The following is a 22,907-nucleotide window of genomic DNA, read 5'->3' on the forward strand; positions in this document are numbered from 1 at the left end:
TTCGCACCTTTTGGCCTGTCTGTGATGTACCCCTTTTCTCCGTTGATCACGCTTTGTTTTTTTTACATCCCTGGGTGGTGCCTATCTGAGCATGTTGCTTATGATTGGCATAATTGCATGTAGCAGCCCATCAAAGTGATGTGTATTTAATTTTTGCGCATGGTTGCCCTCTTTGTTGGAAGTGCCCCCACTGCACAAGTTGACCGCAGTCGCTGCCTCATCCTCTTTTCTCTAAACAAAACCATGCCCCTCACAAACATGCACAAGCAAACAAGGCCATTCATAATAGCATGTGATTATAAATGTGTGTAATCGTGATAAAAAGACAGAATGCATATCCAGTTTCATCAAAATGGCAGCCCAAGCAATACTAAGTGCAAAGCTAAGTGCTAGGAGTAGCATTGTAAAGAAGCTGATATTAGCCAAGGCTGCGACGTTGGTAGCATGACATTTGTTATAGTTGATAAAATCTACAAAATAGATGACACCATTGGATAGAGGAGTGATACATGAACAAAATGAGCCCTAGTCTACAAGAATCAGATAGGGATTAAGGACTATGCCACTTTTTATGTCGCAAATCGGCCCAAAATTTATTTCCCAGAAATCAATGTAAATAAATCACTAGGAAATTTGCGAACAAAACCTCGACTCTTTGGTAGAAAAAAATTGCCGTATATTAATCTTACTAGTTGGAATGTGATGTTTAAAAGCTATTTTACAATTTTTCAATGGCAGCGTCCGGTCAAGCTATCTCATTTTCCGGGTCAAACTGAGAGCAAGTGAATAGCCAGAATTACTTGAAACGTAACAGAAAACAAGAATAATAACAGTGAATCACCACCATATAACTCATGTCTGAGTCCTATCAACGTGTGATTTTGAATGTCGAAATCGAGGAACATTTTCATCTTTGTCAGAATCACAGAAAATCTCAATTATATTAATTCAAATAAAAAAACGAGATGGTAAAGGGATTTCCTTGTATTACCTTGCGCAAAATAATGAGAATGTGATTTTGGTGGCCCTATGCTGAATCCATGTGCCCGAAATCTATTGGGAAAGATTTGTCTCAAAATTATTTACACAAATACATCCGCGATTTACGCTTTTTTTAATTTTATTTTTTTTATGTTGTGTGTATTTATCATGACTTATCATTTGTAAATATTCAACTCTGCTTGTGAATTGTTGAAGGTGAGTTTGCGGATCAGCGGGCACCACATTTATTTTAGACACAAACATGACGCAATTTGCACGATATTCACACACACGATTGTGAATATTCACATGTGTGGGAAGGCCAATCCCGCCATCCACCAGGCGGCAGTGTTGCTGTCTCCGTTGATGACTGCAAGTCAATAGGCATACAACAGTCGATGGTCCGACCCTGCTGAAATCCCCAATAAACTGACGATGGCTGAACAAGGTGGACAACCAGCAGCCCATCATTAGTAAGTAAAATAAAAAGAACAAACAAAATCTCTCTCTCTCTCTTTCTCTCTCTCACTATCTCTCTCTCTCTCATATATACACAGTGGGTACGGAAAGTATTCAGACCCCCTTAAATTTTTCACTCTCTGTCATACTACAGCCATTTGCTGAAATCATTTGTTAATTTTTTTCCTCATTAATGGACACACAGCAACCCATATTGACAGGAAAAAAATGGAAATTGTTGAAACTTTTTCAGATTTATTAAAAAACAAAAACTGAAATATCACACAGCCATAAGTATTCAGACCCTTTTCTGTGAGACTCATATTTAACTCGGGTGCTGTCCATTCCTTCTGATCATCCTTGAGATGGTTCTACACTTTCATTGGAGTCCAGCTGTGTTTGATTATACTGATTGGGCTTGATTAGGAAAGCCACACACCTGTCTATATAAAACCTTGCAGCTCATAGTGCATGTCAGAGCAAATGAGAATTATGAGGTCAAAGGAACTGCCTGAAGAGCTCAGAGACAGAATTGTGGCAAGGCACAGATCTGGCCAAGGTTACAAAAAACAATTCTGCTGCACTTAAAGTTCCTAAGAGCACAGTGGCCTCTATAATCCTGAAATGGAAGACGTTTGGGATGACCAGAACCCTTCCTAGAGCTGGCTGTCTTGCCAAATTGAGCAATCGGGGGAGAAGAGCCTTGGTGAGAGAGGTAAAGAAGAACTCAAAGATCACTGTGGCTGAGCTCCAGAGATGCAGTCGGGAGATGGGAGAAAGTTCTAGAAAGTCAACCATCACTGCAGCCCTCCACCAGTCGGGGCTTTTTGGCAGAGTGGCCCGACGGAAGCCTCTCCTCAGTGCAAGACACATGAAAGCCCACATGGAGTGTGCTAAAAAACACCTGAAGGACTCCAAGATGGTGGGAAATAAGATTCTCTGGTCTGATGAGACCAAGATAGAACTTTTTGGCCTTAATTCTAAGCGGTATGTGTGGAGAAAACCCGGCACTGCTCATCACCTGTCCAATACAGTCCCAACAGTGAATCATTGTGGTGGCAGCATCGTGCTGAGGGGGTGTTTTTCAGCTACGGGGACAGGGAGACTGGTTGCAATCGAAGAAAAGCTGAATGCGGCCAAGTATAGGGATATCCTGGACGGAAACCTCCTCCAGAATGCTCAGGACCTCAGACTGGGCCGAAGGTTCACAATCCAACAAGACAATGACCCTAAGCACACAGCTAAAATAGCGAAGGAGTGGCTTCAGAACAACTCCGTGACTGTTCTTGAATGGCCCAGCCAGAGGCCTGACTTAAAACCAATTGAGCATCTCTGGAGAGAGCTGAAAATGGCTGCCCACCAATGTTCACCATCCAACCTGACAGGATCTGCAAGGAGGAATGGCAGAGGATCCCCCAAATCCAGGTGTGAAAAACTTGTTGCATCATTCCCAAAAGACTCATGGCTGTATTAGCTCAAAAGGTTGCTTCTACTAAATACTGAGCAAAAGGTCTGAATACTTATGGCTGTGTGATATTTCTGTTTTTATTTTTTAATAAATCTGCAAAAATTTTAACAATAAATTTTTTTTTCAGTCACAATCTGGTGCTGTGTGTACATTAATGAGGAAAAAAACAACTTAAATGATTTTAGAAAAGGGCGGCACAGTGATGGACTGGTTAGAGCGTCAGCCTCACAGTTCTGAGGAACGGGTTTCAATCCCCGGCCCCGCCTGTGTGGAGTTTGCATGTTCTCCCGTGCCTGCGTGGGTTTTCTCCGGGCACTCTGGTTTCCTCCCACATCCCAAAAACATGCATGGTAGGTTAATTGACAACTGTAAATTGCCCGTTGGTGTGAATGTGAGTGCGAATGGTTGTTTGTTTGTATGTGCCATGCGATTGGCTGGCAAGCAGTTCAGGGTGTACCCCGCCTCCTGCCCGATGATAGCTGGAATAGGCTCCAGCACGCCCGCGACCCTAGTGAGGAGAAGCGGCTCAGAAAATGGATGGATGGATGGATTTTAGAAAATGGCTGCAATATAAGAAAGAGGGAAAATTTTAAGGGGGTCTGAATACTTTCCGTACCCACTGTATATATAGTCTATGCTCTCAACGGATGCAGCAACACTGCCGCCTAGTGGATGGCGGGCCTTCCCACACGTGGGAATTTTCCAATAGTATGTGTAGCATGCAACCTCTCCTTTTGGTTTGGCCTCTTCTCTTGGGTACGCCCCTACGTGGCAACCATGTTAGGTGGTCGTCGTTCCCATAGAAGGCAATGCATGAGAACGTAACTCACGAGGGTTACTCTTTTGTCAACATCAAAGTGTATGCTATCAATACACAACATTAAAACATTTACCAATTTGGAATGACTGATTACAGATGTCACGCCTCCTATTTGCACGCTGCAGACAGACCATTCTTGAATATTCTCAATGTGTGTCTTGAAATCTCTTGAAAACTGTTACGTTTGTCTCAAAAATAAATGTGCGTACCTGCTGATCCACCAACGCACTTTCAACAATTTACAAGCAGAATTGAATATTTACAAATGATAAGTCACAATAAATGCACACACAATATTAAAAAACGTGTAAAAAAAAAAAAACTGATATATTTGTGGATTTGAAAAACGTGTAAACCGTAGATATATTTATGTCAATAATTTTGAGACAAATCTCTCCTCAGTCTTTCTGGATTTACTTGGTTATAGTATTACACTAAATGATACTAAACAGTAAGGTCTCTTTTTTTTTTCCCTGACTAGCCCAAATCTGGCGTGGCGTGGGGGCGGATTATACTGGGTTGTTGCAACCTCCCAGAGGCGTGCAGCTGGCGTGTTTAACAAAAGGGGCTGCCCGAGCCTTTATTCACCACCAATCAAGGCAGCTTGATACATTCATTCCCTTTAAGTGAGGCGCAATGACGGTCTTGCACACATGGGGAGCGCGATCCGGGTGTGACCGGGCGTGACTGACTCATGGAGCATTGCCACTTGGCCGTGTGGCAAAAGACAACCTGGATGAGCTGGTGATAAACAATCAATTATTCATAGATCATTTTACACACGTCATACTGTTGGGTTACACTGACAGTTTTAAGAATTACAATCAAAAAGTGACGATTGAAAAATGCTAACTCCCCTTTTTAAGGTAAATAATACAAACACGCCTTAATATGGAGCAGGACAGGGTAATATTGTATAAAAAATGTATATTTAAAATGGATACTTTGCTGACAGTGTCAGTCAGACCTAAGCAATGTAATATTTGATTTTTCTTTTTTCATGCAGCTCATCTATTAGAATATATCAGAATGTATTGCTTTGTTTACATGTACTTCCAAGAGTGATCAAAGGAGCTGGCACAATGTGCTTATTTCATGCTTTTCCATATAACATCTAAATCCATGTACTGATTCATGAAGCCGATGTGTTGATGGAGCATTTTGTCTTTTCTTTTCTGCAAAGTGGCGGTAGCCTAATAGCGTCTCCTGTGTGTCATGAGGTCACACGTTGTGCGTCCTGATTGGTGAGTAATGGTAGATAAGGAGGTGTGGATCTGGGACAAGATGGGATGGCTACATGAGCTCGACCACACAGAGGTCCTGATCTACGTTCAGCTGGGCAAATTAGCGGCAAGGACAGGTGATATTTTAAAAAAAATATTTTATTATATTAAATTTTAACTTGAAAATTCAAATAATATCAAACTTATTGAAACGTGAGCATGATTGTTATTGTTGGCTCACACACACAAAGAAATATTGCTGAAGTTCCTCAAGTAGAATTTTCTTTGCTCTACAGAAGATGACTGCTTCTCCTTCAAATGCTCCTGAGATGGATTTTATGGCGCTTGGGAATAAAGCTAATATTGATTGTGATGGTAGGTTTACATCCTCTTCTCTGTGATTTGACTGGAGTACCTCGAATGAACGGATCTAAAAATGATGATCTACTGTACAGTGTGAGACAGATCGTGTGTGTGTGTGTGTATTGATGTTAACAATAACGTGGAGTTTTGATTGACACTGATGAGTAGACAAATAATGATAACAAAAATAAAACACTTTAATGTGAAAAATGTTTGTGTACTGAAAAACACATGGTTATATTAAAATGACTATATAGCATTTACAGTAAGAAAATATGTCAGAAAAGAAATAGTTTCACAACTGGTACTGTTTCTTGGCAGACTGCAGTCACAATAAGAAATATGTTTCCATAATAGGCTAATATATAATATTATCTCTGTCAAGACAAATGTTTGAATATCATGCAGCACTTTAAAAAAAATACTTAATACAATGAAAAGATGACAATTTCATGAATCTTCTTTGGATAATAAACCTAAACTAAGACTTGATGCTGGTGATGGTAGGGACCTCCTCGGAGCAGGAAGCACACAGAGGGTGGGATGGATCCAGAATCTCGGAAGCATGTTCGGACAGTTTGACGAGCAGCAGCAGTGTGTTTCCCTCTGATGACTCACACCAGCCTGTCAATGGGGGTACTGTACATGTTGCAATGCCCCTTAAACTGTGGTTTAATGGTTGAAACAAAACTGAGGTGTTTCTTCTCCATCCCCAGAGGACTGTGCAGGACTTCTGCTAGCTTGTCTGCATTGTCGCTTCCACGAGTTCACGCACCTGCTGCTCGACGCATTCGGCAGGGCTGTTGGCCACTGCTTCCCTTCAATAAATCATGTCACTGAGTCCAGTGAGAGGGACCACCAGGAGTGGGAGTGCTGGACCTGCAACCTGGGACTGGACTGGGACTTCTGTAGCTCCTGCCAGGACTCAGCAGAACTTCTTGAGCTGGCCATGGAGATATCAGAAATGTGCTATCGCTGAAATTAGCTCCATAAATATAAAGGCAGCACACTTCCATCCATCCATGTAGCATTGCAAACTGGTCATTTTAATGCTGTGATTCCCAACCATTGTGGCGTCAGAGATCATCAGGTGCTCTGCGTGAAATGGAGTCACTGAGAACTAGAGTGGGCCAACTCCATTTTTGTCATTTTGTAGGAAAGTCACTCCTGTGCAATGATGAATCAGGAAATGTGCCAGTTGCAATAATGGACTGGCCTCTTTGTGCCAGAATTGAAAACTAAAGCTTAAATTAGACCAGTATTCATCTGAAAGTTGTGCCTACTCTCTATTCATTTCAAAATAATCTAATAATACATTATTATATATACACATTTGAATCATGTACAACTGATGTACATGTTCGAATGACGAAAATTCAAAGGACTTTTCTTCTGTGTAGTTCTCAGTGGCTCAATTATCCAATTTCCGTTAATTGGTCTGTAAATTATTATTGAATTACAAATAATGTATCTTAGTTCATCTTGCAATGCCAGTGACATATAGTGACTGGCAGAACAGTTAAATACTCTTCCATTTTATAGCAGAAGATAAATAATTAACCTATGTATCCACTTTTTGACATGTTTGTGTGGTGGTGTGCCATGAGATTTTCTTCATGTCAAAACCACAATTCCAATGAAGTTGGGACATTGTGTAAAATGTCAATAGAAACAGAATACAATGATTTGCAAATCCTTTTCAACCTATATTCAATTTAATACACAGGTATTTATGTTCATATGTTTATATTTTCTATTTTATTTTATTTTTTGCAACTATTGACTCATTTTGAATATAATACCTACTACACTTAAAAAAAAAGATGGGGCATGGGACATGTTTACCCCTGTGTTACATCACCTTTCCTTTTAACAACACTCAGTAAGCGTTTGGGAACCGAGGACACTAATTGTTGAAGCTTTGTAGGGGGAATTCTTTCCCATTCTTGCTTGATGTACAACTCAAGTTGCTCAACGGTCTGAAATCTCCATTGTCAGGTAACACAGTTTGTAGCTACATCTACAAATGCAAATTAAAACTCCACCATGCAAAGCGAAAGCCATTTATCAACAAAGCCGCCGGTTTCTCAGGCCCGAGCTCATCTGAGATGGACTGACGCAAAGTGTGCATATATTACAATCATGACGCTAACCTGTTTCCAATTAGCCTATTCACCTGTGGAATGTTCAAAACAGGTGTTTTTTGAGCATTCCTCAACTTTCCCAGTCTTTTGTTGCCCATGTCCCTGCCGGCATCAAATTCAAAATGAGAGAATAGTTGCAAAAAAACAAAACAATAACAATCATCAGTTTGAAAATCAAATATCTTGTCTTTGGAGAGTATTCAATCGCAATAGGATTTGCAATTCATTGTATTCTGTTTTTATTTACGTTTTACACAAAGTGGCATGATCTGCGTTTTTGTACTTTAGATTATTTTGTTTTGTTTCTTGTTTTGTCTTGTTTTCTTGTGACCCATGTTAGTCTTGCCCTGCTCGTTAGGTTTTCTTTGCCTTTGACTTTGGACTCGTTCCCATATGGAGGCTAAGAAACTGTGCAAAAAGAGAAGACACATTTTTTACCTTGGTACACGGATCTTTATCAAAGAATAGATTTTTTTTCCTCTTGAACAATTCGGGGGCTCAAAGAATTACCGCCGAAATACATCCAATCATCACGCACCAATTTCTCGCTGGCTAAATATTAAGTCAAATCGGGGACCTGGCAGTCATAGTAACGGGGGGGAGGTGGGTTCTCACGAGGCTCATGGCGATGCTCCTGGGGCCGGGCCCCTCTGGCTGGATGGCTGCTTGGTGTGAGGGCTCCATTCTCGTGCCCCGTGGCTGCTTTCTGGATCGCCACCCTTATCGTTCCTTTGTTAGGCACTCCTATCCACCCTCCTTTCCACCAAACAGGGGACACCATCTCGCCTTAGGCCTGGGCGGGGAGTGGCTACATTGCGGAACTAGTGGGTTGGTGGGGGTCATCTCGCTCGCCTGGGGTGGGGGGGGGGGTGGCGGAGTGCATGGGGCCATGTGGGGGGGTGAGCGTTGGCCGGTGGGGGCGGTGGGGGTAGCGTTGGGTCGCTGCAGCCTTCTCCGGGTGGCTGGTTTTCGGGGCACCTCAGTGGGGATGGTGGGCTACCCTGGATCCCTCTGTGTGGGAGGTGTCCCGTCCACCGGGCCACTCTCGGGTGGTTTCCTTGGCCCGACCCCACCTCTCGATTGGGTGGGGTGGGGTCCTCAGCACAGCAATTACAGGACACTTCTGACGGTTATTGTGCATGCGAAACTGTGTCAATTCACTTGCATGTGTCTGCAGACACACACCCCTGGGACTTATTCGCTGGGTGCACTCACTTATTGCAACAAATAATTCATAACTATGCCAACTTCTTGGGTATCTCCTCACTTACACTCTGGTCCTACATACAGTGGGTACGGAAAGTAATCAGACCCACTAAACATTGTCAGTCTTTGTTATATTGCAGCCATTTGCTAAAATCATTTCAGTTAATTTTTTTTCCTCAATAATGTACACACGGCACCCCATATTGACAAAAAAAATGCAATTGTTGAAATTTTTGCAGATTTATTAAAAAAATAATAATAATGAAATAACACACTGCCATAAGTATTCAGACCCTTTGCTGTGACACTCATATTTAACTCCAGTGCAGTCCGTTTCTTCTGATCATCCTTGAGATGGTTCAACACCTTCATTGGAGTCCAGCTGTGTTTTATTATACTGATTGGACTTGATTAGGAATGCCACACACCTGTCTATATAAGACTTTACAGCTCACAGTGCATGTCAGAGCAAATGAGAATCATGAGGTCAAAGGAACTGCCTGAAGAGCTCAGAGACAGAATTGTGGCAAGGCACAGATCTGGCCGAGGTAACAGAAAAACATCTGCTGCACTTCGGGTTCCTAAGAGCACAGTGGCCTCCATAATCCTTAAATGGAAGACGTTTGGGACGACCAGAACCTTTCCGAGAGCTGGCCGTCCAGCCAAACTGAGCAATTGGGGCCGAAGACCCTTGGTGAGAGAGGTAAAGAAGAACCCAAAGATCACTGTGGCTGAGCTCCAGAGATGCAGTCGAGAGATGGGAGAAAGTTCTAGAAAGTCAACCATCACTGCAGCCCTCCACCAGTCAGGGGCTTTATGGCAGAGTGGCCCGACGGAAGCCTCTCCTCAGTGCATGACACATGAAAGCCCGAATGAATTTGCTAAAAAACACGTGAAGGATTCCAAGATGGTGAGAAATAAGATTTTCTATTCTGATGAGACCAAGATAGAACTTTTTGGCCTTAATTCTAAGCAGTATGTGTGGAGAAAATCACCTGTCCAGTACAGTCCCAACAGTGAAGCATGGTGGTGGCAGCATCATGCTGTGGGGGTGTTTTTCAGCTGCAGGGACAGGATGACTGGTTGCAATCGAAGGAAAGATGAATGCAGCAAACTACAGGGATATCCTGGACGGAAACCTCCTCCAGAATGCTCAGGACCTCAGACTGGGCCGAAGGTTCACCTTCCAACAAGACAATGACCCTAAGCACACAGCTAAAATAACGAAGGAGTGGCTTCAGAACAACTCCGTGACTGTTCTTGAATGGCCCAGCCAGAGGCCTGACTTAAACCCAATTGAGCATCTCTGGAGAGACCTAAAAATGGCTGTTCACCAACGTTGTCCTGTCTTTCCCTCACAGGGTGTAGCACTACTGACCTATACAACACTCGAATCCAATGTGTCATTGTACTGATTATATAATGCTTTACTTTCCCCATCTTGTTTACAACTAATGTTTTGTCTTTTGTTGTCTTCTTTTCTTATATTATTTAATTACCTTTTGACTCTCTCTCTCCTTTGATTTTTCTGTCACTCCCCGATAAAAGCTTTGTTCTATTCGACTGAATGACGGTAATTCTCAATAAATATCCATCAGAATAAAAAGAAACCACAGTGGCAGATTAAAAAGTCCATTGTCATACAGTAAAACTGTTCCGACATAAGAGGGATACAGATCTTTCTTATTGCTGGACCTAACAGCTGAACAGGACAACAAAAAATAAAAGGTGTTTTTTTTTCCCCCCAGCTTCTCGTCAGCCATCTATCTTGTTTCACCCAATCAGCTCTCTCTAGCCACTCGTGTCTTGTCCAGGTGTTCCTCGTTGTCTCGTCAGTTTGCTTGTATTTAGTTCCTGTTTCTTGCAGTCCTTGTTGGTGCATCGTCGTATATGTCATGTTTCCCAAATTATGTTTTAGTTTTTGGTAGTGATGGTGAGATGAAGCCCCATGAAGCATCGATACTTTCAGTCAACTGTGCCGGCACATGTACCAACACTTCATTTGGAATCATTTACTCTATTGCGCCATCGAGAGGTCAATAAAATATACTACAATCAGCTACAAAACAAGTGATAGTGAAACAGTGAAACACAGTATTAGAAATAGGAATGCACTTTTGCTACTTGGAGTAGTGCTTGTAATTAAATAAAGAGAATTAAAACCCCAATATTTTTCATTGGTTTTAATTTAAAAAAAGAAGTAGTTTCTCTAAGGCGGTTCTGCTATTTTTGGAGGATTTCTCCTGGTTTGGAAAAACAAATCCTCTCACAAGGCACAGATGAAGCTTGAGTGGAAAGGTACATGACAGCCAGTGTGAATACATTTGGAAAATAATTTCTTTACGGGCGGCACGGTGGCCGACTGGTTAGAGCGTCTGCCTCACAGTTCTGAGGACCCGGGTTCAATCCCCGGCCCCAGCCTGTGTGGAGCTTACATGTTCTCCCCATGCCTACGTGGGTTTTCTCCGGGCACTCCGGTTTCCTCCCACATCCCAAAAACATGCATTAATTGGAGACTCTAAGTTGCCCGTAGGCATGACTGTGAGTGCGAATGGTTGTTTGTTTGTATGTGCCCTGCGATTGGCTGGCAACCAGTTCAGGGTGTACCAGCACGCCCGCGACCCTAGTGAGGAGAAGCGGCTCAGAAAATGGATGAATGGATTTCTTTATGTTCTCCAGTACTGCAGTGGGTCCTCCTGTCTGTCTATGTTTGGTTCTGCCAGGTATTTCTGTACTTCGATTGTTGCACTTACTGTCAGTGATGTAGATGTGGGAGTTATACTTTGCTGAATGGATCTGTCTAGGCGATGCTGCAGTTTGCTTCGTGAGAGATAAAAACAGTCTAAGTCACTATATAGAAAAATAAATCTTCATATACCATATACATTACCTCGTGTTTGTGACTGTGAAACTTCAGATGGCAATGATGAAGCTGAAGTAGGGGCTGAAGCACATTCAGGGGTCAGTCGTCTTTCTGCCTCAGCAGCTTTGTGTGGACTGAAAAAACCTAGTTTTTTAAATCTTGGCTCCAGTATAGTGGTGAGAGATAAAATTCTTTGAGATTGCAAATTGAAAAGTTTTTCTTTTAGCTGTTTTTTTTTAGACACCCCACTAATGCCATGCCCTCTGGAGTGCCCACAATTATTTCCGCTGCTTCCAGAGCATGATGGAGCATGGCCAGCATAGGGATGACTTTAGACCCAGACACACACTTTTCTTCTGATAACTCAATTGTTGCATCATTGAACAGTGGCAGAACCCTTAAAGAAATTATGTTGCGATGCTGGGAAGAAAGAGGATCAATGTCATTATTCAAGCCAGCCAGGGCTGCACCAACCGGTTCCCTTTCGTGAAAAAGTCTCTGGAGCATATTAAATGTACTATTCCGTGTCTCCACATCCTGGATCAGTTTGAAAACAGGCCGACCCATTTGCAGTTGAACCTGCGATAGTCTCTCCTACTAGTAGAGCAAATTATTCTTATTTATCCATACATATACACGTGTGTGTGAGAGAGACAAAGATGGGGAAAAAACATTTTACTTTTGCAGTAGTGCTGCTCTTGAAATATCCAACGCTCTTCCTCCTTTTGTCCCTTATTTCTGATAGTTCTTCGTTAGATTTAAGTGGTTTTTTGACAATCAGATTTAATGATGTGCCACACAGATGACATGGCGAACTCCCATTTCGTTAGCGTATGCACTCATATTGGCAGCGCCATCTGTGACTAGGCAGGTGACGTTGTTACTGATGCCCCACTGTACAAAAAGGTCTTTTTTTACACTGGCCAAATTTATGGCAGTGTGTGATTGTGGAAAGTGCGTAACATCTAACACAACAGACTGTAACATGATATTTTCATCGACAAAATGGCCAGTGACAGCAAGGAATGAATCAGTGTGGATGGAGGTCCACATGTCTGAAGTAAGGCTCACTGATGATGCTTTCATTACAACGGCTTTAGCCTTCTCCTTCCAATCATCATATATTTTTTTCCACCATCGCTTTCAGGGCCTAAATACAAGATGAAAATCAAAGCAATAAATACAATTCACAAGCAATAGTAGAACCACCATATATTTAAATTCACACCTGGTGAGTAGGGGGTACATAAGATGGGTTCAGTGATTTCACGAATTTTTTGAACCCACTCCCATCTACAATAGAGAATGGCAGACAATCCTCCACAGTCTGATATAACACAGGCAATCAATGCCTGTGTTATATCAGACTTCTCACCTGAAAAACAAAAGAATGACTTAAAAGCATACAGCTCAACAAAAGATAATTCAAATAACTTTATAATCTCAGATGTGAAGTAGTACATATACAAATGTCTCAATTTTCTCAGGCGGTGACAAAGTATAATGTGCACTTCCATTGCACCCAAAATAGCTTACCAGAGCTTGAACCAGCTGACACGGACGGTGTCCTGATGCAAAGCATGGCTGAGGTATTCCCACTGTACCGCAGCTCTCTTGAGTACAAGAGACACTTCACCTGTGGCAAACACACGCACGCACGCACAAAATGGTTTATACTTTGTGAGCAATGAGCAGACATTGTGCAATTTTATAATGACTATATAAGACAAACCTTATTGGGAGTGATCAAGTCAAAGTACTCCCAAACAGTGGAAAACTTACTTTTTGTCGCTGGTTCCATCTTTTAAACACTCGCAAATAACTAACCAAACACCAACCAAACCAAACACAAGATATGCGGGTCGACTCCATTGCGTTTCGCTGTGCCTTATATTTCAAATGACACGCGGTTCACATGCCTAACCAGCAAACCACTTCCTGAATCAGTCACGTGGGTACGGTGCTTCAGGAAGGTTCGAACGTCATCGCTTACGTCATCAGACCATGCTCCGAACCACACTTTGCCTGGATTTTTGCTGATTACTCGACACACACTTCGAAGCCTCGACACAAACCGTAACATCACTAGTTTTCGGTGAGTCTATCCCTCATGTTTCTTTGTGACTTTCATCCTTGCTTCTTTTCTCCGGGCACTCCGGTTTCCTGCCACATCCCAAAAGCATGCATGGTAGGTTGATTGAAGTCTCTAAATTGCCCGTAGGTGTGAATTTGAGTGTGAATGGTTATTTGTTTCTATGTGCCCTGCGATTGGGTGGCGACCAGTTCAGGGTGTACCCCGCCTCTCACCCAAAGTCAGCTGAGATAGGCGCCAGCACACCCGTCACCCTACTGAGGATAAGCAGTACAGAAAATTGATGGAGGGAAGGTCCTTGCTTTTGGACTTCAAGTCGGTATTTACATTTTTCCATGTGCTTTGGTTGCCTGTTTTTGTAAATAAATCCTTTTTTTTTTAAATCCATGCACTCCTGGCTTCCCTCCCTGCTTCCCTCCGCTTTGGTTCTTCACCTCTTGCCTCAAAGAACCCAAAGTTGACACGATGTTCCAACTTCATTGGAATTGGAGTTTGTTCTAACATGTGCGTGTGTGTGTGTGTGTGTGTGGTGTATGTGTGTAGTTTGTGTGTTGTTGAGCAATCAAAAGATGAAGCTTGTTTTAGTCGATGTTGAGCATAGGCATTAAATACCATTTAAAAGGGTTGTAAATCTAGTTTTTTAATCTAGCTATAATCATATTAAACAATTATCCAACATCAAAATTATGGCTAGTTAAAATACTGAGTGACTAGTAACTCTGGGAAACCACTACCCACAGTGGCTGGTGAGCAAAAAAGTTAATGTCAAGCCCTGGCTATTTGACATGAAATTTGACTTTGACCTCAAGCTTTTATTTTGGTACTTCTAGTTATTGGCAGTGTGTATTTGCATATTAGCTACATAATCAGTTCCGGCTAAAATATTTAGATTTAACATTTATAGTTAAGTTTGTGTTTGTTTCTGAGAGTTTCTCCCTGCAGTCTCCTCTTCAGGAGGTAAAATGCATGCGCTATTTGGTTAAGGTCCGGTGATTAACTTGGCCACTCTAAGACCTCCCACTTTTTCCCCACTGATAAAGTCCTTTGTTATGTTGGCAGTGTGTTTTGAGTCAATTTCTTGTTGCATGATGAAGGTTCTCCCGATTAGTTTGAATGCATTTTTCTGTAAACTGCCAGACAAACTGGTTTTGTAGACTTCAGAATTCATTCTGCTGCTACCATCATGAGTTACATCATCAATAAAGTGAGCCCGTTCCAGAAGCAGCAATGCAAGGCCAAGCCATGACATTACCTCCACCATGCTTCACAGATGAGCTTGTGTGTTTTGGATCATAAGCAGATCCTTTCTTTCTCCATATCTTGACCTACCCATCACTTTGGTAGAGGTTAATCTTGGTCTCATCAGTGCAGAAAAATTTGTTCCTAAACTTTTGTGGCTCCACTCGGTACTTCTTGTAAAATCCAATCTGGCCTTCCGATTCTTTTTGCTGATGAGTGGTCTGCATCTTGTGGTATGGCCTGTATATTTCTTCTCTCTAAGTCTTCTTCGGGGCGGCACGGTGAGCAACTGGTTAGAGCATCAGCCTCACAGTTCTGAGGACCGGGGTTCAATCCCCGGCCCCGCCTGTGTGGAGTTTGCATGTTCTCCCCGTGCGCGCGTGGGTTTTCTCCGGGCACTCTGGTTTCCTCCCACATCCCAAAAACATGCATGAATTGGAGACTCTAAATTGCCCCTAGGTGTGAATGTGAGTGCGAATGGTTGTTTGTTTGTATGTGCCCTGCGATTGGCTGGCGACCAGTTCAGGGTGTACCCCGCCTCCTGCCCGATGACAGCTGGGATAGGCTCCAGCACGCCCGCGACCCTAGTGAGGAGAAGCGGCTCAGAAAATGGATGGATGGAAGTCTTCTTCGAACAGTGGATTGTGATACCTTCACCCCTGCCCTGTGGAAGTTGGCAAACCATTTTGTCTGGCAATTTAAAGAAAAATGCATCCACTTGCACTTATCGGGAGTAGCTTCATCATGCAACAAAACAATGACCGAAAACACACTGCCAACATAAAGGTCTTCATCAGGGGGGAAAAGTGGAAGCTCTTAAGAGTGGCCAAGTCAGTCACCGGAGCTTAACTCAATAGAGCATGGATTTTACCTCCTGAAGAGGAGAATAAAAGGAGAAACTCCCAGAAACAAACAAAAACTGAAAGAGGCTGCAGTAAAGGCCTGGAAAAGCATTTCAAATGAAGAATGTAACAGTCTGGTGAAGTCAATGGGTCACAGGCTTGATGCAGTTATTGCAAGTATGGGTTATGCCACCAAATATTAAATGTTATTCACTTTAAGTTCCAATACTATTGCTCACTTGAAAAGTGGGTGGCTTTAAACAAAAGGTGCTCTGTCCTAAGTTTAACACATCTAGATGTAAATACCATGAAATAAAAGATGGAATTCAGATTGTTTTGTCTCATATTCATCTTTTGATTATTTCCATAATTCGATTAAAAAAATACAACTTTAATAAATTATAGATTCCTGGCCCACAATTTAAACAATTTCAAGTATTTATTTGTACATAATTTGGGCTTCCAGCTCATAAAGCCCATGAAATCAGGAAGAAGAAATCATTTACTTCTCAGTTTTTGGAGGAAAAAAAAAGAAATTAGGGTCACATTAAATCAATCAAAATATGGTACTTTCGAAACAATACGTTAATCTTGAATACTTGATTGGGAATCCCTTTACTTGAATCACTGCCTCGATGCGCCCTGGCATTAAAGCAATCAGCCTGCGGCATTGCCTGAGAGTTATGGAAGCCCAGATTTCTTCTTTGTTTTTGGGTCTGATGCACCTCATTTTCCTCTTCATAACACCCCATAGATTCTCAATGGGGTTAAGATCTGGCGAGTTGGCTGGCCAGTCAAGGATTATGATGGCATGGGCATCAAATCAGGTTTTGGTGCTTCTGGCGCTATGGGCAGGGGCCAGGTCCTGCTGGAAGATGAAATCTGCATCACCATACAGATCTTCAGCAGAAGGAATCATGAAGTCCTCTAAAACATTCTGGTAGACTGTTGTGGGGACCTTGGATTTAAGAAAGCAGAGTTTACCAACACCTGCATTGGACATTGCACCCCAAATCATGACTGACTGTGGATATTTCACACTGGACTTCAAGCAGCTTGGGTTCTGTTCTTCACCAGTCTTCCTCCAAACCCTTGGACCTTGATTCCCAAATGAAAGGCATGCTTCACTTTCATCGGAAAAGAGGACCTTGGACCACTGGCCAACAGTCCAGTCCTTCTTCTCCTTGGCCCAGTTGAGACACTTCCTACATTGGATCAGGGTCAGAAGTGGCTTGACTCGAGGAACCCGGGTCTCCCGGATGCGTCTGAATGTGGTGGTTTTTGAAGCTGTGACTCCCACCTCATTCTACTCTTTCTGGATCTCTGCTAGATTCTTGAATTTCTCTGTTTGATAACCCGCTGAAGCCCACGGTCATCACTTTGGATGGTGCATCTTCTCCTGCCACATTTTATCCTTCCACTAGACTTCCCATTGATATGCTTGGACACAGCACTCTGTGAACAGCCAGCCTCCTTAGCTATGAACTTTTGTGGCTTACCCATCCTATGGAGGGTATCAATGATGGTCTTCTGGCCAGTTGTCAAGTCTGCAGTCTTCCCCATATTGGACCCAACTGAGACAATTGAACCAAACTGAAGCGATTTAATGACACCTCGGGAAACCTGTGCAGGTGCTTTGAGTTTAGTAGATTATTAGTGCGGGACACTCAGTTTAAAACATTTATGGCCTGCAAAATTTGGGCTGATTTCTTCACAGTATTCAAATTTATTGAATTCTTGATTTTGAGGGTTTTATGAGCTGGAAGCCCAACGTATGTAAAAATAAACAATTAAATACTTGAAATTGTTTTAATTGTGGGCCCTGAATCTTTAATCTAGGAAAGTTTCCCTTTTTGAATATAATTATGGAAATAAATAAAACTTTTCCATGATTTTCACATTTTTTTGGAAAGGCTGTATATATAGATGAATAAGATAGATATACACGTATACATATATATACAGTCACTGATGGTGTAGTGGTACATTCGCCTGACTTTGGCGCTGGCAGTGTGGGTTCAGTTCCCACTCAGTTGCGGTGTGAATGTGAATGTGAGTGCGAATGGTTGTCCGTGTCTATATGTGCCCTGCGATTGGCTGGTGACCAGTTCAGGGTGTAGTCTGCCTTTTGCCCAAAGTCAGCTGGGATAGGCTCCAGCGCCCTGCGACCCTAACCAGGATAAGGGGTGTTGAAAATGGATGAATATATATACACACACACAGTATATATATATATATAGTATGTATATAATATACATACATATATATATATCACAGTTAGATATACATTTCATATTTACATGACATTCATCATTTTTTTTATTTTTCACTTGAAAACAGAGAGAAAAACCTCCTGACTTTTAAATAAATCTTTTAATATTTTTAACGCATGTAATTTGAGTTCACAGAGTGGAGTCTGCACAGTAACCATAGTCACACTTCTACAAAATGGAGCAAAAAGAAGTAGAGAACACACCGGGATGGACCGCAAGCATGAGAACAAGTACATTGGTCTAACGTGATGTTTCATAGGCAAATGTGCCATATAATCACAGCAAGTGCCTTTAATGGATCATCACTGAAAATGTAATCACATTTCCGGGTTCAGCTGGATTTATGTAAAAATTGTAATCTGATTACATGTAGTAGGCCACATTGTTACTTTTATTTCCCAAGGTCCAAAATTTTCACCTCCTGTAAGTGTTGGCCTCCATATAACTGGGTCTCAAGTTTTGCATCAGATCATCATGCTTATTCAGTTGTCTTGGGGAGGCTTGTGCATTGTCTCTCAGTACTAACTTGAAATCTAATCAAATCAAAGTGTTACTTGCACCACATGCTAAAGATGACCAAAGCTCCAGAAAAGTTAAGTGTTCCATTTTCTTACATTCCTACATTTTCTACACCGCTTAACCTCACTAGGGTCGCTGGCGTTCTGGAGCCTATCCCAGCTATCTTCAGTCGAGAGGCGAGGTCCACCCTGAACTGGTCGCCAGCCAATCACAGGGCACATATAAACAAACAACCATTCGCACGCACATTCATACCTACGGAGAGTTTAGCGTCTGCAATTAACCTACAGTGCATGTTTTTGGGATGTGGGAGGAAACCAGAGTGCCCGGAGAAAACCCACGCAGGCACGGGGAGAAAATGCGAACTCCACACAGGCGAGGCCGGATTTGAACCCGGGTCCTCAGAACTGTGAGTCGGATGTGCTAAACAGTCGGCCAACCGTGCCACCTTTGTTACATTCCTTCTGGTCCAAATAGTGGGCAAGACCTAACCTGTTCATTTTAAAGTCAACTTGGTTATTGTAACTGCGTGTACTGTAATGACTGTAGAGAAGGGCAGCTGAACTAATAAGATATTACAGCCAGTAACTTTGGCACACTGGCAACACATTTTTGGCAGTCATCTCTTTGAATTACATTCAGGCAATAAGAAATATGCTTTTCAAGTTAGTTTGGGGATTATAAAACGCATATCTGTTCAACACAAAATAAATAACACATTTGTCAGAAATATATAAAGCATCACTCAACCAAGATTCATTATTCAGCACGAATACAAAAAACTATATCCAAATAGGCCCTTCTCTTCTCCAACGGCACTTAAAAAAATAATAATTATAAATTTGCCATAATTAGAAAGAATATTACTCAAAAGATTTGTTGGAGAAGATTGTTACGTGACCTTGTTATTGAAAAAGTTTCTATAAAATAATATTTCTATTTTAAAAAGAACACATTTACCCAAATAAAAAGAAAATGTTTCAAAATATACATTTAACAGGGATACAGTTTTAATCACGGATAAATCAAAGGTCGTGCTTCTAAAATGTTCTTTTACATCACTTAATTCCATGATTATTCATTCCAACTTGTCATTTGTTTATTTATTTTATCAAGTGACACCTTGTAGTTTTGATTAAAAAAGTTTTTAAAAAAAGAATATAGCTTCTGCGTCTGAGAGGCTCTTGAATTTAGTTTTTTTTTTTTTTTTTTTTTTTTTAACTGCAAAAGGTTTGTAAAGCAACTTGACGTTCTCCCAAAACACCAGTAAACATCTGAAACACAATGTTAGTACCGGTGTGTACAGCTCCTCTAAAATCAGCAGGGAAACAGGAACCACCACAGGGCACTTACAGCATTTAAAAAGATCACATCATCACGTTGTCAAGACGTGAATCGACAGGCACAAAGTCAACTGTTGCCTCGCTGACCAACATAGAGGCTGAGTTGTAACAGGGCAGGTGAACAAAACCATGCTTACGCAATGTGCTACAAGTGCTGGAAAACAAATACACAATATTCATACGTGGCCAAGAATCTGCAGTCTCATAGAATATTGTGTAAGTGTTTGGAAAAGCCAAGAACAATCGTGACTCAATGCATAGATACAAAAAATAAAAACAAATTCCGATCTGATTTACAGAGGTCAGTCCAGTCTTTCGTTTTTCCACACGCTTCAGTCGGAATTCAAATACAGTCGCCTTACAGTCCTTCACAAAATAAATGTTCACATAAATTCTTTGCAAGAGGCTTTTGATACATGTTTGTCATGAGTTCTTTGCAGAGTTGACAAGTGAAACTATAAGAGACATTCAGTCAGTGAGGGGGATGGGATATTCAGATAGGTGGCAAATGAAAAGAAAACCTCTCAATCCTGGAGAGCGGACCCCTCTTCTCTGTATCTATACTTGCATCACAAAGAAATTGTGTCACATGATATCTGATGACATTATTGCTAATCATTAATATTTTGTTTTTATTTGTCACCTGTCTATATCCACAATTTGCTCCTAAATCAGCACAGGGCAGCTAAAACAAGCATAATTGTGGAGGAACTGCACTGTGCTAGTACAATATTGAATGAAACAGCTTTCATCAATTTGCTTATTTACATTTTTATATAACATTAGCCTAATGGCATAATTGCCTGAGTCATTTTTAATTGGAAATCATAGTCTTACTAAAAAAAACACCAATATCTTTGCTAAAAATTCAATTTTTTCATATGTCTGTGTAGATTTTGCATCATCTAGGTCATGGTAAAGGTTAAATCGAGGAAACTGTACTCTTCTTGGTTGTTGAAAATGTTGTGTTTTTTGGCTTGTTTCTTGTTTTTAGAAAACGTTCAAAAATGACTACGGCAATCATGCAATTAGGCTAACAATAAAATACTACTTAACGGTAGTTGCATATATTAGCTTAATACAACTGATCAATTTGTCAAGAAAGAAGTTTCCATTGGAAGAAGACTAACAACCACAGCATGTGCAAAGGGATACAACATTGATGTCATTATAAGGCATTGGCATGTTCAAGTTCAAAGAGGAGTGTAAAGCACGACAGTAATAAATAGATTTATTCTATTATTGCTAGTGATTTCAAAAGCAGTGTTTTCTCACCACAACATATACTGTACGTTAGCATAATTTATAATTTCCCCAGATTCTTTAAATCACCAGAAATAGACATAATTTATTGTCTACCCTAAGATACTGTAAATGTTTTTGTTTACATATAAAACTCTAAATGTGTAACTCATTGTCATCAAAGTTTTGATTAATGCAAACAAACTTTAAAATCAGTCCTTGAAATCAAGTTTGAGGGCTTTAAAAGACACAAGCATCATAAAAAAAGAAAGCAAAAGACTGAAAACGTGTAAACGCAGAAACAAAAAGACAACAGCAGCCCAGAGTGCAGCCATATGGAGGGGGTCTTCCAGTAGGAGGCGCTAACAGCCCTGCTCATTCTCATCCATGCTTATGCTGCTCTTACGACTGCTGTCCTTCGAGGCATCTGGGGAGACGGACGAGAGCAAAGGGTCCCCCCCTCGCACGGGCGATACGTTTTCTTCCATGAGGATGTCGTTGAGTTTGGAGGCCGGCCTGCTGTGAACCCTGTAGCGCCCTTCGGAGCAATTGGGGTGACCCTCGTTTTGCTCCAGGGTGCCGGGGGGCTCGGGGGTACAGGCGGGGTGGTGCTGGTGATGCGAGTGGGGGTGGAGTGTGTAAAGGTCCTGGTGACAGTCCTCCAGAGGGGGCTCCTGCTTGATCCTCCGGCCCCTGAGGTCAGTGGAGCACAGCGCCGAGGATGTGATGGCCAGGCCGTTAGCTCGGGCCTGCATCTCCAACTCCTGCAGACCACACACACAAACCACCACATGTTCGCTGTGAAATATAAACCACAAAAGCGTAGATGGTGGGATAATACATTTTGTTAAGCGCTGCATATTTTTATTATATTACACAGTACTGAGGACATGGGTTCAAATCCGGCCTCCCCTGTGTGGAGTTTCATGTTCTCCTGCGAAAGTTTTCTCCGGCTACTCCGGTTTCCTCCCACATCCCCAAAACATGCATGGTAGGTTAGTTGAAGACTAAATTGCCCGTAGGTGTGAATGGTTGTTTGTTTGTGTGTGCCCTGTGATTGGCTGGCGACGAGTTCAGGGTCTACCTCGCCTCTCGCCCAGTGTTAGTTAGGATAGACTCCAGCACGCCCGAGACCCTAGTGAGGAGAAGCGGTATGAAAAATGGATGCATGGATTGAAATTTTCAAAAGTACTGGTGGTATCGGTACATGGTATTGGTGAGTACTCAAGAGTGAATACTTGAACTGGTATTGGTTTGAAAAAACACGGCTTAAGCGATCTCGCATCACAGTGTGCGGGTTACAATTCACATTTCGCGCCTCAAAAAACATTGAAAAGCAAAACTGTGAATCGTAGTTTTACCGTGGAGACGGACGCGTGCAGGGGTGTACGTGACACAACACGCTTATGTCACCAATGCGTGGGAAGTAGAATGAGGAAGTGAAGATATTCGGTTGCAGGAGCGAGAACACAGCGGGAAGATGCGACACGGCACCGAATGGAGAAGAGAAAAAAAGACCGAAAATGTGGGAGCATTCATTCATCTTCCATAACGCTTATCCTCACTAGGGTCGGGGGCGTGCTGGAGCCCGTCCCAGCTGACTCTGGGCGAGAGGCGGGGTACACCCTGAACTAGTCGCCAGCCAATCGCAGGGCACATATAAACAAACAACCATTCCCACTCACATTCACACCTATGTGGGAGCGTTTCATAGTTAAATGCAAGGCGCCGAAGACACCGAGTAAGACGGCGTGTCGTGGGACCTGAGGGATGAAGGTGAAATTAACATAGCGCATATCGGTGAGATTAATGTCAGACTTCTTTACTAAC

General features: G+C 42.0%; 1 protein-coding gene and 1 long non-coding RNA gene across 7 annotated transcripts in view; both read right to left on the bottom strand.

Annotated features, from left to right (window-relative positions):
* Positions 1-11,244: 11,244 nt before the first annotated feature.
* On the bottom strand, positions 11,245-13,447 carry LOC133488473 (uncharacterized). Of its 3 annotated transcripts, none has more exons than XR_009791667.1 (4): positions 13,310-13,447; positions 13,064-13,163; positions 12,756-12,902; positions 11,245-12,677 (listed from the first exon to the last, which is right to left on the bottom strand). It is a non-coding gene; the product is annotated as an uncharacterized LOC133488473 (long non-coding RNA). The 3 variants fall into 3 exon arrangements; XR_009791666.1 differs by having other exon boundaries at positions 11,245-11,484; positions 11,555-12,902; XR_009791665.1 differs by having other exon boundaries at positions 11,245-12,902.
* A 4,607-nt stretch (positions 13,448-18,054) lies between these two features.
* LOC133488476 (microphthalmia-associated transcription factor-like) overlaps positions 18,055-22,907 on the bottom strand; it is a 66,983-nt gene continuing 62,130 nt past the window's right edge. For all 4 annotated transcript variants that reach the window (XM_061796372.1, XM_061796382.1, XM_061796391.1 and 1 more), the window contains one exon: positions 18,055-21,841. In XM_061796372.1, the coding sequence (XP_061652356.1) occupies positions 21,440-21,841 (402 nt within the window). In that variant the 3' untranslated portion in view covers positions 18,055-21,439. The remainder of the gene's footprint in view (positions 21,842-22,907) is intronic.

The sequence above is a fragment of the Phyllopteryx taeniolatus genome, chromosome 1, assembly GCF_024500385.1.
Source record: "Phyllopteryx taeniolatus isolate TA_2022b chromosome 1, UOR_Ptae_1.2, whole genome shotgun sequence".
Lineage (NCBI taxonomy): Eukaryota > Metazoa > Chordata > Actinopteri > Syngnathiformes > Syngnathidae > Phyllopteryx > Phyllopteryx taeniolatus.